The sequence below is a fragment of the Hylobates moloch genome, unplaced genomic scaffold, assembly GCF_009828535.3.
Source record: "Hylobates moloch isolate HMO894 unplaced genomic scaffold, HMol_V3 SCAFFOLD_10, whole genome shotgun sequence".
NCBI lineage: Eukaryota > Metazoa > Chordata > Mammalia > Primates > Hylobatidae > Hylobates > Hylobates moloch.
Window position 1 is genome coordinate 1,698,527 of NW_026652285.1, and position 14,920 is coordinate 1,713,446.

A 14,920-nucleotide genomic window follows, 5' to 3' on the forward strand; every position below is an offset into this window, starting at 1 on the left:
AACAGATGATCACTGATGGAAAGAATGTTATGGGAGGGTTCAAGACAATACTTCTAATCAAAAAAATTTCAGGTTGTTATAGTTGTCATAACGTTTTTAAAACAAATATGAAAAGAAAAAATAGAAGCATTGTATATTTCCAAGTATAAAGATATGGTAAATGTAGGAAAATTTTAAAACAATAATGATTATTGAAAAGTATTTAGATGATGTTAGTTATATCCAAATCACTTATTATGAAGAAATGAAACTTTACTAATGGAAAACTGAGTTCATCAATAAGCTGGTGGAAATCAGAAGTCCTATTTTTGTATAAGGTAGGCTATTTGTGTTTTTAGTTTATAACTGGACAGTGATTGTTTTCTATTACTGAACTATCACTGAGAGATTAATTAATATCATTTTAGTCTCTAAGTCTGTCTTTTATATAATAGATTCTATAAAATCTGCATGAACTATAAGAAACTATTCAGTCTCCTAAAAAGAAACATTTATTTTCTCAGAGAACATCTTCTAAAATAAGTTATATACGTTATTTAATATCCAGGGATATCTTTATGGCTGCAGTCATTGAATAACCATTGTGACTTAAATGCCTATGAATTAGTACCTTTATAAGTCTGTTATAAAGTTATAATTCTTTTTTAATAGTTGTAAGGAAATAATCAAGGCAGAAATTCTATTCCGATGGCACAGGGGATGTGGTAATCCAATGTTAGTGTCAATTTTCACATGATCCTGTAGATTAAAAGATACTGCCTTGAAAGTGTCCACTTTATTTTTCTTAGAACGTATCTGTAACTTAAGAAATTAGAAGGACAGACTCAGTTGTACTGATCAGACAAATTATTTAGCAGACAAAAATTGTAGTCACATTAGAATAACTTCCTACTTAACTTTTAGCTGCCTTTGTCTTATTGATTGGAAATCCTGGTATTTCTGAACATTTTTGTCATGAAACCAAGGTTCTTAGGTACAGTCATCAGTTTCTTCCCTCCAGGTGAGGGGCTTGTCAGTGATGAATGAAATGATCTATAAAAGAAGATGCAGAAATTGTGAAGACAGAAAATAAATCTACTTGAACTGGTGCAGCAGAGCGGTTTATCATGGCGCATCTGGCTGAGCATGTGCTTGCAGTGAACACTAGAGGAGACATATAGTGACAGTCACTTAGAGGCTTTTAGGAAGCCAGTCATTTGCTTAAGCCAAGCTCTAGGAAGTGCTTATTTTCTACTTATAAGAGGAACATTTGTTCATTAAGAGAGAATAGAAACTTCAAGGTGGCCTGTGTTAATATACAAAGGAAATAGTTACAGAATTTTTGCTCAAGGTGTGTATGACTTGTGGTAAAAGTCTGGAAATAAACACAATGTAAAGTGTATTTCTTGTTTTTCATAATTACAAAAACATCATCCTTAGAGTTGCTTCTCAAAGACTGTTTGCAAGAAGCAAATGGCGATAGAGTAAGGTTTTATTTCATTCATATAGTTACTGTTAGGCCAAGCGCGGTGGCTCACAACAATAATTCTAGCACTGTGGGAGGCCAAAGTGGGAGGATCACTTGAGGCCAGGAGTTTGAGTCCAGCTTGGGCAACATAGTGAGATCTGGTCTCTACAAAAAAATTTTAAAAAAAATTAGTCGGGAATGGTGGCACGTACCTATAGTTCCAGCTACTTGGGAGGCTGAGGAGGGAGAATCACTTGAGCCCAGGAGTTCAGAGTTGCAGTGAGCTATAATTGCACTACTGCACTCTTGCCTGGGCAACAGAGAGAAACCCTGCCTCTAAAAGCAAACAAACAAAAATAGTTACCATTCCTGCACTTTTGCTCTGCCCCTTGCTGAGACTTGGGGAAAGGAAGTCAATGATTTGTTGTTAAAGCTCAGTTACTTTCCAAAGAGGTAGGCTACCTGAGTCGTGATAAGCCAGTGTCAAAGAACTCATCCAAACATTGGATTAAAATCCTCAGCAGTACTTGGATGGAACAGAGGGGTGGAAACCACTGTGTTCTAGAAACGCACCACCCCAAATCAGAATGTAGGAGAATGTGGCTGCCTCAACTTGGGGCTGTTCTCTTGGTATGATGAGGGCCAAAATGTACTCATTTACAGAAATATGGCCAAATATTGCTTGCTTACGTCAATCCACATCTCTTTATAGCTAACTATTCTCAATCCCATTACAGAAATGGAAGCTAAGTTTAGCAAATTGTTTGGCCGTTTATGTTTAGTGCACAAAATTCTTAATTAACAAAGTAAAATGCCACAATCCATTGTAAATCACTTTGCTAAACTTTCAAACTTAATAAGGAATTTTGTCTTATCCAAAAGCTACTTTCAAACCCCTGCTGATCTGGCACTCATGTCTGATTCCCTGTGGAGCTGAGTGAAAGAACGTAAAGGGAGCCAATTAAAGGAACTTAGAGCCAGAATAGACTAGCAGAGGCCATCTTGTCCATCCTTCTGCCTTCAGGCAAAAACCATCCACTGCAACACAAATTTTTGCTTGAATCCTGCTGACAAAAATGCTCACCACATGTAAATGACAAGTCATAATCCAGTTATTGCAACTAAAGCAGATTGTTAACTGCTGAAGACTTATTTATTGTGTTCTAAAGATGCTGAGTATGAAAGCTCATCTGAATTGTCTTAATTCCCCCTTTCTAGAAAATTATTTTGTACAAGAAATGTGCTCAACTAATTGTAAAGATGAGGGAGGTTTGTGTCCAGGAAATAAAGTTATCTTTATCATCTTATTAAATATATTTTTGGTTTCCTTTCACTCTAGGTTTACCTTATGGGTGGGAGGAAGCTTACACAGCAGATGGAATCAAGTACTTCATCAAGTAAGTACAAGCATCTCAACCAAGTAAGCAATTTTCTTCACATCTGGAGAGAACCTGGAAGTTGCAGAATAATCAGCAAAACTAAGAAACCTTCTTGGAGGTTACAAAAATTAGTAACAAGAAATGAAGCCTCACCATTTTCATTTCATGTGATTTAAATGCTAATATCAGATACCATTTGGGGGAAAAAAACCTGGTAATAATTTCTAGGGAAACATCAAAAAATTGGAACAGGATCATCATTTGAACTTAGGCTGGCTGCCTAAATTCACTTGCTGGCTAATAGTATTAATGTTTATGAAAAGTTAGTACCTAACAAAAAAATCCATTTTGTATATCTTTAAAAGTTCTCAACAATAATACTAATATCAACATTTTTTAATGCTTTAAAATGCACACAGTTCATTCTGCAACTATTTTTTGAGCATTTGCTGTTTGCCAGGCAGTGTTCCACGCCCTGGAGATATAGTGGTGAAATATATAGACTGGTTTCTTGATAGCATAGAATTTACATAATAGAGAGGAAAAACAGACAGTAAATAAATAACTTGAGATAAATAGGACGGTATATGAACAAACCTTTACCTCAGTGGATTCTCAGAACAACCTCTTGAGGTATGTGTACCTTGTCATTTTTTCTGTTTTATAGATGAAGAAAATAAGAGTCTTGAGTAGTTACCAAAAAATCTATCACTACTTAATTACCAAGTCAGAACTAGAGTCAAAGTCTTCTGACCACAAGATTCTACTACTGCACTAGACTGTCACTGATAAAGACCCATCCTTGAAAGCCTGAACAGGAATACATTTCCTAGATGCTGAACTGGTTAGTTTTGCCCTGGACAGAGCACTATGATATACTTCTACTGTTTCCTGAAAATTCCTTTTATGTCAGAATTGACATTTTGAGAGCACAAAGGGGAATCCCAACAGACTCCTAAGATCCCAGGGGACTCCTTTGTGTATCCTTTTAGCAAAGTATACTTGGTATGCATTTTGGGAGGAAAAGGGAGACATGTCCTTTCTATCCCCTTTCAAATGTGCAAATATTTTACAAAGCAATATCCAGATTTTGGATTCTCATGCCCCGCAACTTTACACAGTTCCTACATCTCTCTTAACCTCAGCTTTCACATCATATACTGAGGGGAATACTACCTACTTTATAAAGTTGTTTAATGTTAAGCATCTAGCATAAAACTTGGAACACAGTAGATGCCCAATAAACAGCCCTCATGAATTTACAATATGGAGAAACCATCGTGGAGGGGAAAAAATACCTGAACAATCGTATGACCATTAAAAACATTGAGAATTCAAAAGCTTTGTATTTGAAAAAATTTAAGGATAAACTAGAGTTAAACCTGGCAAAGTGTTTTCATGCTGAATTTTTTTCTTGCAATCTCTAGCATGAAGTGATTAATCAGGCAAAGGTGTTGTTTATAACATTTGAAAGAAAATGAATTTTTGGCATAGAGGACCCAGGGATTCCATGTGCAGATTACAGTTAGTGCCACACTCTTTACTTCCAGAATCAGACCTCTTCCAGAAGGGGCGCTCTAGTATGCAGGATTAATCATGTTTAGTTTCTGGAAGATTTGAATCACTGTACTGTAGGAATGGCAGGAAAATGAAAAAATACATTCAAATCTGTGTTGCATTTCTTTCTTTCTCTCTTTTTGATATTAACTTTATAAGGGAAAAGATGAGGTCATGAGCATTTACTGAGCACTAGCTTGTGCTTAACAGCCAGGAATATGCTAGGTGTATTTCTCTATGAATTATATCATTTAATGCTCTTAACAATGTGGAAAGTAGGTGTTGCTGGGCTCTTATTGGAATGGCATTATGATGGTGGTGAGCTGCATCTTGCCCTTAGCCATGCCTTTCTCCTAGAAGGTTCCCCAAATAAATGCATGATTAAAAGAAAGAAAATTAGCATTCATTATTAACTGGGGTTCTGCATTCAGGGGCCTTTGAAAAATGTCAGTAAATGAGTCTGGATCCTGTGGGGAACTCCTTTACCTAAACCTAGCTGTCTGTCAGTATATCCTAACCCCGAGCTGAATGTCAGAATCTAACTAGTGCCTTAAGAGAAAAGAATACTAGGGGCACAGTTACCCAAAACAGAGAAGAAAGCAGGAACAAGAGATGGTCAGCCAGAGAATTGGTTTGTCTCCTTACCTGTTACCCAGCTAGCTTAAGCCACTGTTCTTTGCAGCCTGGAACTATAGCCTTGGGCTGGACTCCCACTATAAGGGAGAATAGAGTCCCAGAAGAGGAGACAAAAGGGATTCAATAAGCCCTTTGGCTGCCCTGGGAACCAACTCAGTGTCTGTGGAAAGAACAGAGAGATGCTACATTTATCCTAACCCCATTGCTTTGCTCAGAAAATATACCCCCAAAGGGTGTGTTTTGGAAGCCCATCAATTTTTTTTTCCGTGACCTTAGTCTTGACACATAAGGAAAACAGAAAAAGAGATGATAAAATAAATGTATTCCCCAAAGGGCCATAGTAGGTCTCATTGTCTTACCATTTCATTAGGAGAAACTCTTAAAAGAGGCTTTAGTCATCAAGGTCACACAGCAATAAAATTGCAGAGCCAAGATTCAGATCCAGGGTTGGCTGGCCCCAAAGCGACCCGCGCGCGCGCGCACACACACACACACACACACATGCCTCACCACCTCTATATCCTCATGTTGATATAGTATGTTGACATGTGACAAGAAAGACACTTTAAACAGATCTCAATTTAGGAAGAGCTCTATACTTTATCCATTTTAAAACAGCAGAATAGAAACTTGGTTGTAAGAATAAGAAGTTGTCTTCCAGAGATTAAAAAAGTCAAAGAGTAGAAATAAGAAAATCTAACAATATGCCATTCCTTCTTTTACCCAGCCTCATGAAGGAATTGGGTGTTTGGCATAAGTTAGTTTTTTTGTTGGAACTTAACCCTATTCAAGCACCAAGACTTATTTTAATTTAACTGTTCTTGATGAAAGTCTTACTTTAATATATGTTACACACTTCCTTGACTTCTTATACAGAGGCCAGTGAACAAAATCCTTATGAACATCCATCATTATATACAATACAGTGAGTTCTACAGGGGATATTAAGCTGTATAAGACAGAGTAGAGACACAGCCGTCATCTCTTGCTTCTCTCAGTGTCCCTGTTCCTCTCCTCATGCCCATTCTCTTTTGCCCCCTCTCCACAAGCCACCTTCTTCCCCAGTTTTGTATTTGAAGAGGACAGGATGCCAGATAATGAGGCTAATTTGAACTGCTTGTAAATAGCCTTTGAATGTGGTTCTGCAGGAGTGCTTACGTAAGTCAAGTGTGATACATAAGTTCTGTTGCAGGTGGATTTGATTACAGGAAGGCCCTCTGGTATCAGGGAAAGAAGAGCATGGGCTTTGGACTTAGAGAAACTTTAATTAAAATGACAGTGTCTACACAAAATAGCTGAATAAAATAGCTAAACCTTATACCTCTCTGGGCTTAATTTCTCCATTTATAAAATGGAAAGTATATTAGCACTTCATAGGGTTCCTGTCCAGAATGAATGAGCTTGTGTATTTAAAGAGCCTATCATAGCACCTGGCCCAAAATAGACACTTTCAGCGAAGGTTAGCCTTCTTCACTCCCTCTCCTTGCTGTCACGTTTTGGTGGGAGTTTCTTCATGGTTCTCAGCGGCATTCAACTAGGTGATGTCACATAAGTAAAGCTTGCATAAGCAGACATCTACTGTGTGTCTTTTTTGGAACTATTTAGTTTTGGTTTGTCATTTGTTTTTGTTTTGTTTTAATCTTCATTCTCTTACTACCCCAACAAAAATTTTGAGTCTGTATAGCCTGTGTTAGCTTTTGAGGTAAGAGTGATTCATTTACCATATAGATGATGCTTTGAAGGCAAGAAATAATAAGTAATGGACTCAGATCATTGCTCTCTCACCTCTACTTAAGAATAGTGACTGAAATCACCCTCCCAGAACACCAGAAGAGATGATGGTCTATATACATATAACCTCTTCCTGAAATCGGCATCTGTCACTGCCTTCCCAGAAATTGAATTGTTACATCTGATGGAAGCCAAATTCATACTTTTGGCGCCTACCTAAAAGTATGAATTCCAGAAGGTAGGGATCATTGGGAACCATCTTAGAGGATGCCTAGCAGATGCCGCTTCACAGTATATGTAAAATATATGTTTCATATGACTTATATAAATAATACAAAATTGTCTATGTCCATTACTTGCTTTGAATATTCAATTATGCCAGCAGTTCCCAACCTTTTTGGCACAAGGAACCCATTTTGTAGAAGATAATGTTTTCATGGACCAGGGGGTAGGGGGACAGTTTCGGGATGAAAGTGTTCTACCTCAGTCATCAGGCATTAGATTCTCATAAGGAGCACGCAACCTCGATCCCTTGCATGTGCAGTTCACAATGGGGTTTGCGCTGCTAATGCCACCACTGATCTGACAAGAGGCAGAGCTCAAGCAGTAGTACTCGCTTGCCCACAACTCACCTCCTGCTGCGCAGCTGAGCTCCTAACAGGTCATGGACCACTATGAGCCCATGGCCCGGGGGTTGGGGACCCCTGAATTATCCGTGGCCCAGGGGTTGGGGACCCCTGAATTATACTGTTGGTGATTTTTCAAATATATATAGTCATTTGCTTTTAAGTTACTTAAATTTGGCTTGTAATTCTCCATGCATTCATTTGGATTGATAGGCCTTTATATCAGATCCTAAAATCTGAAATATTGTTCCTCATCTTATAAATTCCATTCTTTATCACATAGGCAGTATTATACTTAGAACATTACAAATGCATATCAGTAAAACCTAGAAAGTCTGTGTATTTGAATAAAACAAAAGTTTCTGTCTAGAACAGGGAAGGGAAATAGATTTTAACTCATGCCATCTCTGTCTGTTGATAATAGCTGTCTCAAGTATTATTTTGAGAAGAATTCTGAGGACATATTCAACTTCACTGATGTATGCCTTGATCAACTGGAGATGTCTGCCATGGGTTTAGAGGGAGAAGTGTTGTGTAGGACACATGCCACATCTTTGCCATCTTTTTCTTCTAGAAGAAGATTGCTAGCACATGACAGGAACTCTGCCATGATGAACAGTAATGATGCAACTATTAGGTTGGAATAACAAAATAAACAATGAGAACACCCCTACCCCAAATTTCTTACGAGATGTTCAGTATGTGAGAGTTTTGTTTTTATGACTCTACAGCATAACTAAGTTCTAATATGCACGGTTTCTCTCATTTCTCTCCAGTCAAAATTCATTAATGCCCTAAAATGATTGTCTATACTTGGGTTAAGACAGCCAGTTAGTTTGTTTGCAAGTAGGGAAGAATGGCTCATAATCTATAAGTGAATAAATTTTATTGTTTGCCTATTGTATTAGTTAAAAGCTTCAGTTACATTGTGTCATCTCATTTATAAACAAAGGAAAACACAAAAGACAAGAATTTTAGATTATCGTTTCTTAGGCCCTAACTTTATTTGCTAAGTAGAGCCTAGCTTAGGTAAATCTAATGCAATTAGAAATTAGGGAGATTGGAAAGGGGAAGATGGAGAAGAAGGAATGGTTTCTGAATTAGAAATTTAAAAGGTACTACTTTTAGCTTTTTCTAAATCCTTTACAATTATTTTAGCTTTTTTTTTTCTTTTTTTTGAGACGAAGTCTTGCTGTCACCCAGGCTGGAGTGCAGTGACACAGTCTCGGCTCAGTGCAACCTCCACCTCCCAGGTTCAAGTGATTCTGCCACCTCAGCTTCCCGAGTAGCTGGAATTACAGGCACCAGCCATCACACCTGGCTAATTTTTGTATTTTTAGTAGAGATGGGGCCATGTTGGCCAGGCTGGTCTTGAAATCCTGACCTCAGGTGATCCGCCCGCCTCAGCCTCCCAAATTGCTGAGATTATAGGCGTGAGCAAGCACCTAGCTTATTTTAGCTTTTAGTGGACACTGTCTAACACCCTCCTTCTAAAGATCTCATTAATTTGGGGGCTTTGATTCATTTTCTGTGATTGAGGAAATGTCTACTGACAAATTAGTAAGATCTAAGTCTCACTGGATGAGGTGTCAGGGCATTTCTATGCAACTTCAGACTCGATAAGGAGAATATGTGTAGGCTCCTCACTCTCTTTTACATGTGTAAGAATTCTGGGCATTTTATTCTTAATGAGGCTACAATGAAGAAACCAAAAGAGGACTTAAAAGATGAAATATTGACCTTTTTAAATATTTTGCCCCCAAATACTTCTTAGCTATGAATGAGTCGTAAGGTATTGAAATTACTAGATTGCACTTTAAAGCTGTAACCATCCATGTGACAACTGGTTTGGAATATTCATTACTTAGCATAGGGCCTGATATTTGTAGGGATGATAAATATTTATTGAACGAATATTGTTGTTGGCAGTCTGTGGAAGCAATTAATGGGAAAAAAATAAGGGCTTTAGTATCAGACAGAGCTAGCTTCTAATGTTTATGCCACCACTTTTGAGTGTGACCTTGGTAGTGGTAAGTTATTTCAATACTCTCTACCCTCTATTCTTGTACAAAAACAAGGATAATAATTTCTATCTATCTCCCCAGATTGTTTCGAGAATTGAATGAAATTTGGGGTAAAAAGCACCTAGCAAAATACCTTGCACATAATGAGTGCTTAACGGCTGTTAGTTCCCCCTCCCCTTCCTTATTTTATACTATTGCTATTTGCCAATGGAGGAGTTTAAAATGACAGTATTTCACAACTGCAGATGGAAACCAGTAGCCAAAACCTACACCTGTGCCACTCTCTGGCCAGTCAAAAGCCCTGTGATCGGATCAGAGACGTTGCATTGATCATGAGCCTGAGACAGCTTGCTCAGGATTTTCTGTAAATACCTACAAAGATATGTAGGAATATGAAGTACTGTGTGAGAAATTGTCATGAAATGAAAGACCAGGCAGCTGGCTTGGGTTATTCAGAATGGCAAAGCCCACTAAAATAAAAAGAACATCCAGACCTAAATATTCAGCATCAAATCCCCTTTTCCCCCTCGTTTAACCAATGACAGGTATAACACAGGCATGAAGCATGTTTTTTCACATTTCATTGAGATATTTAAATAAATTATTTGGGGTTTCATAAAGTACTTTGAAAACGCGTAACCTTTCTGAGGGTTAATACTTTTATTTGAATGGTGTATAATTTTCTTTGCTGCCAGGACCCTTTATTTAGATTTACTGACAAATACTTTTTGTCAAACTCTTACCCTTCCAAATTTCATTGCTATATTAGTCTGCTAGGGCTGCCATAACAAACCACCACAGACATGGCTTAAACAACAGAAATTTATTTTCTCACAGAAGTCCCAAGATCAGGGTGCCATCAGGGTTGGTTTCTGGTGAAACTCTCTTCCTGGCTTCTAGATGCCTACCTCTGGCTGTGTCCTCACCTGGCCTCTTCTCTTTGTGCACAGAGAGAGAGATATCTCTGGTATCTCTTCTTACAAAGACACCAGTTCCATCAGACCAGTGTCCTGCCAACCCTACAACCTCATCTAACCCTAATTATCTCCATAGAGATCCAGTCTCCAAATACAGCCACGCTGGGGATTGGAGATTCAACATATGAATTTAGGAGGGACATAGTTCAGTCCATATAGTTGCTTCTCCCAAAAATTACTTTTCATAAGGTCCCTAGCAACTTTTTTTCTTCATTCTGTAGATTATATTTATTATAGTGTCATATATATATATATATATTATTTTTCATGCTAAACGTTTAGCAAGTTTTAGGCAAATTGCAAGAGTTGATTCCAATCGGTGCATTTTCCTTTAGGCCCTAGTCTTAGGGGGAAGAAGCAGCTTAAGGGAAGAAAAGAAGGGGGTAGGCAGAATAATGGCCCTCAAAAATGTTCACATCTTATTCCTCAGCACCTGTAAGTGTGAATATACTAGGTCACATGGTAAAGGAGCATTAAAGTTGCAGGTAGAATTAAGGTTGCTAATCAACTAACCTTAAAATAGGGAGCTAATTCTGGATTATTCAAATGGGTCCAATCACATGACTCCTTAACAGTAGAAGAGGGAGGCAGAAAAAGAGAGTCAGAAAGAGATATGACAGTGGAAGCAGAATTCAGGATATGTTATGTTGCTGGCTTTGAAGTTGGGAGCCATAAGCCAAGGAATGTGAGTGGCCTGGCAAAGCAAAGAAACAAATTCTCCCCTAGAGCCTCCAGAACAATAAGACCTGTGTGGGACTTCTGAATTACACAACTGTAAGATAGTAAATTTGTGTTGTTTTAGGCCATTAAATTTGTGGAAATTTGTTACTGGAGTAGAAAATGATTACAGGGAGTTAGAAGTAGAGCGGGGAGGGTAGTGGTCCCACTACTGTGTGATCTTGGATGGGGCTTTGATACTCTGAGCCTCAGTTTCATCAACTGTAAAAACTGTAGAGAAAAATAAAGTATGTGAGATTTATATGAAAAGCAAATTGGGAAATTGTTATCAAAGAACATTGTAAAGTACAAAATGCTTACCTGATGTAAAGTCTTACCCAGCTGCCACATACCTGAACATCTGTATAAATGAATGATCTCAATAATAAGAGGGCCAGAGGTCTGCTTTGATCATGCCTGCACTTTGTTACTTAGCATTGGTATTAAGCAGGTACCTCTATGAAAATCTCCATCCCTCTGTTGGGTATCTGGTGCCTAGAAACATGGCTTTGGCTGCATTCTCATCATTTCAAAGACTACAAATTCCAGTGTGGTAAAATCACTTCTACGGTTTAGGGACCGAAGGGAAGGATGAGCTGTTAGCCAGTCCACTTACCATCATATGTATTTGTCTTTAGTAAAGTTTTGTACTCTAATAGTTAAAACAAGATTTGCTTAGCTAAAAATAGTATTTGTTTGATGTAAATAATTTTAACAAAACCTGGGATTTGAGTAGGTTGACATATAACTCCAGCTATATAGAAAATAAACTAGTCAAAATGGTTTGAATTATCACAGTGATTCAACAGTTACATACAGCCAAATGTATGAGCAGACCTTTGGAAGTTGCTTGGATATGAGAGTATTGGTGAGAAGGACTAGTAGTGCTGGTTATTTGGTGACTTTGGAGCTATTTAAATCTTATTTTAATAATGATCAATTTATTTATGCATATTTTTAATAATTTAGGACAGTACACTGGATTACCAAGTCTGAAGATTGTTTTATCTGATCCTCCATTATAAGTAAGCTTGTCTACCACTTTTGAGTATTTTTACCTAGTGACATAATAATAGTAATACATCAGTGGAATGTATCCATGCATCAAACATTTATGGACCCCCCTTTCTGTGAACCTGACACTGGGGCTATAAGGATGAGTAGGACACTTCCCTACCCTCCAGAAACTAACAGCCTATTAGACAAAAATAGATATATGAAGAATTTGTTGTTAGATGATGTAAAAAATATGACTGCTGGCACAAAGCCTCTGACTCAGGCTTCATACAAGTACTTTTTATTCATGGTCATCCAGATAACAATTCTTATGCATTTCGTGATATATTAGTTTGTTTTCACATTGCTATAAAGATATCAACCCGAGACTGGGTAATTTATAAACAAAGGAGCTTTAACTGACTCACAGTTCCACATGGCTGGGAAGGCCTCCCGAAACTTAGAATCATGGCAGAAGGGGAAGCAGGCACCTTCTTCACAAGGCAGCAGGAGTGAGAAGTGCAACCAGAGGAAATGCCAGACGCTTATTAAACCATCCGATCTTGTAAGAACTCAGTATCACGAGAACAGCGTGAAACTGTCCCCATCATCCAATCACCTCCCTCCCTTGATACATGGGGATTACAGGTCCTTCCTTTGACACATGGAGATTACAATTCAAGGTGAGTTTGGGTGGGTACACAGAGCCAAACCATATCATATAGCAAATACTTTAAAATATATATATAATAGCTTTAGACATATCATTTATAATCAATGAACTAGTCAATACATCTTTAATTTTATCTTGTAAAGCTGAAGAACCCCTTTCAGATGGTCACTTAATCCCTTCCAGAGCCTCCCTATGTATTGTTACTGACACCAACCCAGATAATAGAGCCTCAGCGAGGAGTCTAATATAATGGTTAAATTCTCAGAAGTCAGATTTGGATCTAGATCCCAGCTCTAACATGCACTAGTTTCACAACCTGGAATAAGTTACTTCACCTTTCTTAGTCTCAGGTTCCTCATATAGAAAATAAGAATATAATTCTTTCTTGTCTTTAATATATACTAAGGTCCTAAAAGACAGTTAATTCCATTTAGTCACAAGTCTAAGGTGGCACTATTAGAAACGATCAGTATTTAAAAGTTCATGAGAAAACTATAGAGGTTGATGGCATGTTTTTATCCCATAATTTTCACCATAATTGAAGGCTTTTCTTTGTAACACTCACTGTCAAGCGGCTTTAGCATTTATACATGATGGAGTCAGTAATACTGACAAAATACCTCAAGACATTAGAGATGGTCTCATAAGGAGCCTCTCAAAGTCCCGTCCAACTTTGTGATTTTTACAAATCATTCTGTAGTATAATATATATGCTTATGCTTATATATTTAAATATATATAAAATTTGTAGTGTAGTCATTTTAACTTTGATAGATAAACATAACATTAGAATCATATAAATTAGTTGAAATAATATGTTTTAAATTTAGTTTTTTTTAAGGTTTTAAATTTGTTAATTAAGAAAAATGTTTAGTCAGATGTTTATTAAACTTCTTTTGTTGACTAAATTAAGTGAACACCTGTATGGCTTGTAATATAATTCTATTTTAATAAGAACACTAAAAATTAAAGTAGCTTCTACATTTTATGCACTTCTACTCGCAGTGGGAATTTAATATGGAAACGTTGACAGTGGTCTTATGAACTTGTTTCCAATTAAATTTAGTATTCGTTAATCTATATTCTGACAGTCTTTATTATTGATATTTAAAGTAGCATGAAAATATATAGTTCTTACTTATTTTCTGTATTTTAGAAAGATAGGCTTTTAGTTTATAGAAGTTGTACATAAATTTATTGAGAAAGTAATAGTCATGGCTTCCTCTTGAAATATTCTCGTCTTGCTTGACAGTGATCTAAAGTGACGCTAACTGCAATAACAAATCATCTGCTTTCAGTGACTTAATGCTCACAAATCCATGCAGGGATTCCTGGTTGATGGGTGTAGCTTTTCTTCAGGTAGTGATGTTGAGACCCAGGCTCCTCCCATCTCATGTCTCTGCCCTCCCTAATGGCCTCGGAGTCCTCTACATTCGGTTAGTTGATAATGAGTGAGAGTAGAGAAGGCACTCCAGCTTCTTAAAAACCCCTGACCCACAAAAGATAAACATCGACTCTGTTACCTTCTATTGACAGGAACTAATCACATGCTCACATAAAGATGTGAGGAGAGCTGGGAAATGTAGTCTCTGCCTAGGCAGCTGCCACCTGGCAGCAACTCTATGGTATGGAATGGAGAACATAAATTTTTGGTGGACACGGCCAACAGGTATATGAGAAAGTACAAATATACCAACTATACAATCCTATATAATTGTTTATTAGTATCTAATAATTCAGTGTATGGGTATCAGTGTCAGTAGGACATTTTCTTTTTTTTTTTCTGTTTTGTTTGTCCCATTATGATCAAAAACAGCATCAATTTTTAAGAGTTACCCAGGGCTGTACTCTGTCACTACAGAGTTGTTTCCCTCTTTGAAAAATTAATTATATTGGCTTTGTACCTGGCATGTTTTAGCTCTATACAGCAATCCAGGCTGTGGATATTATTTGAAGAAATGTAATTAATATTTTCCATACTTTTTCCTCAGGAATTTTCTTTTCAGTGTTTATCTGTTATAAGTCTAGTGACAACAATTTTTTCCAATGTTATACATAAGTAATATATTGCAATAGCTTTAGATTCTTATAATATGATTTGATATCTCAGACCTAAATATTTTTAATTAATTGGAATTTAAGATTTTAAAAGATAAA

At 37.2% G+C, this 14,920-nt stretch overlaps 1 protein-coding gene across 4 annotated transcripts in view; it reads left to right on the forward strand.

Moving 5' to 3' along the window:
* The window catches only part of STXBP4 (syntaxin binding protein 4), a 208,642-nt gene that overhangs the window by 172,762 nt on the left and 20,960 nt on the right, over positions 1–14,920 (forward strand). For all 4 annotated transcript variants that reach the window (XM_058444671.1, XM_032162787.2, XM_058444670.1 and 1 more), the window contains one exon: positions 2,787–2,844. In XM_058444671.1, the coding sequence (XP_058300654.1) occupies positions 2,787–2,844 (58 nt within the window). The remainder of the gene's footprint in view (positions 1–2,786; positions 2,845–14,920) is intronic.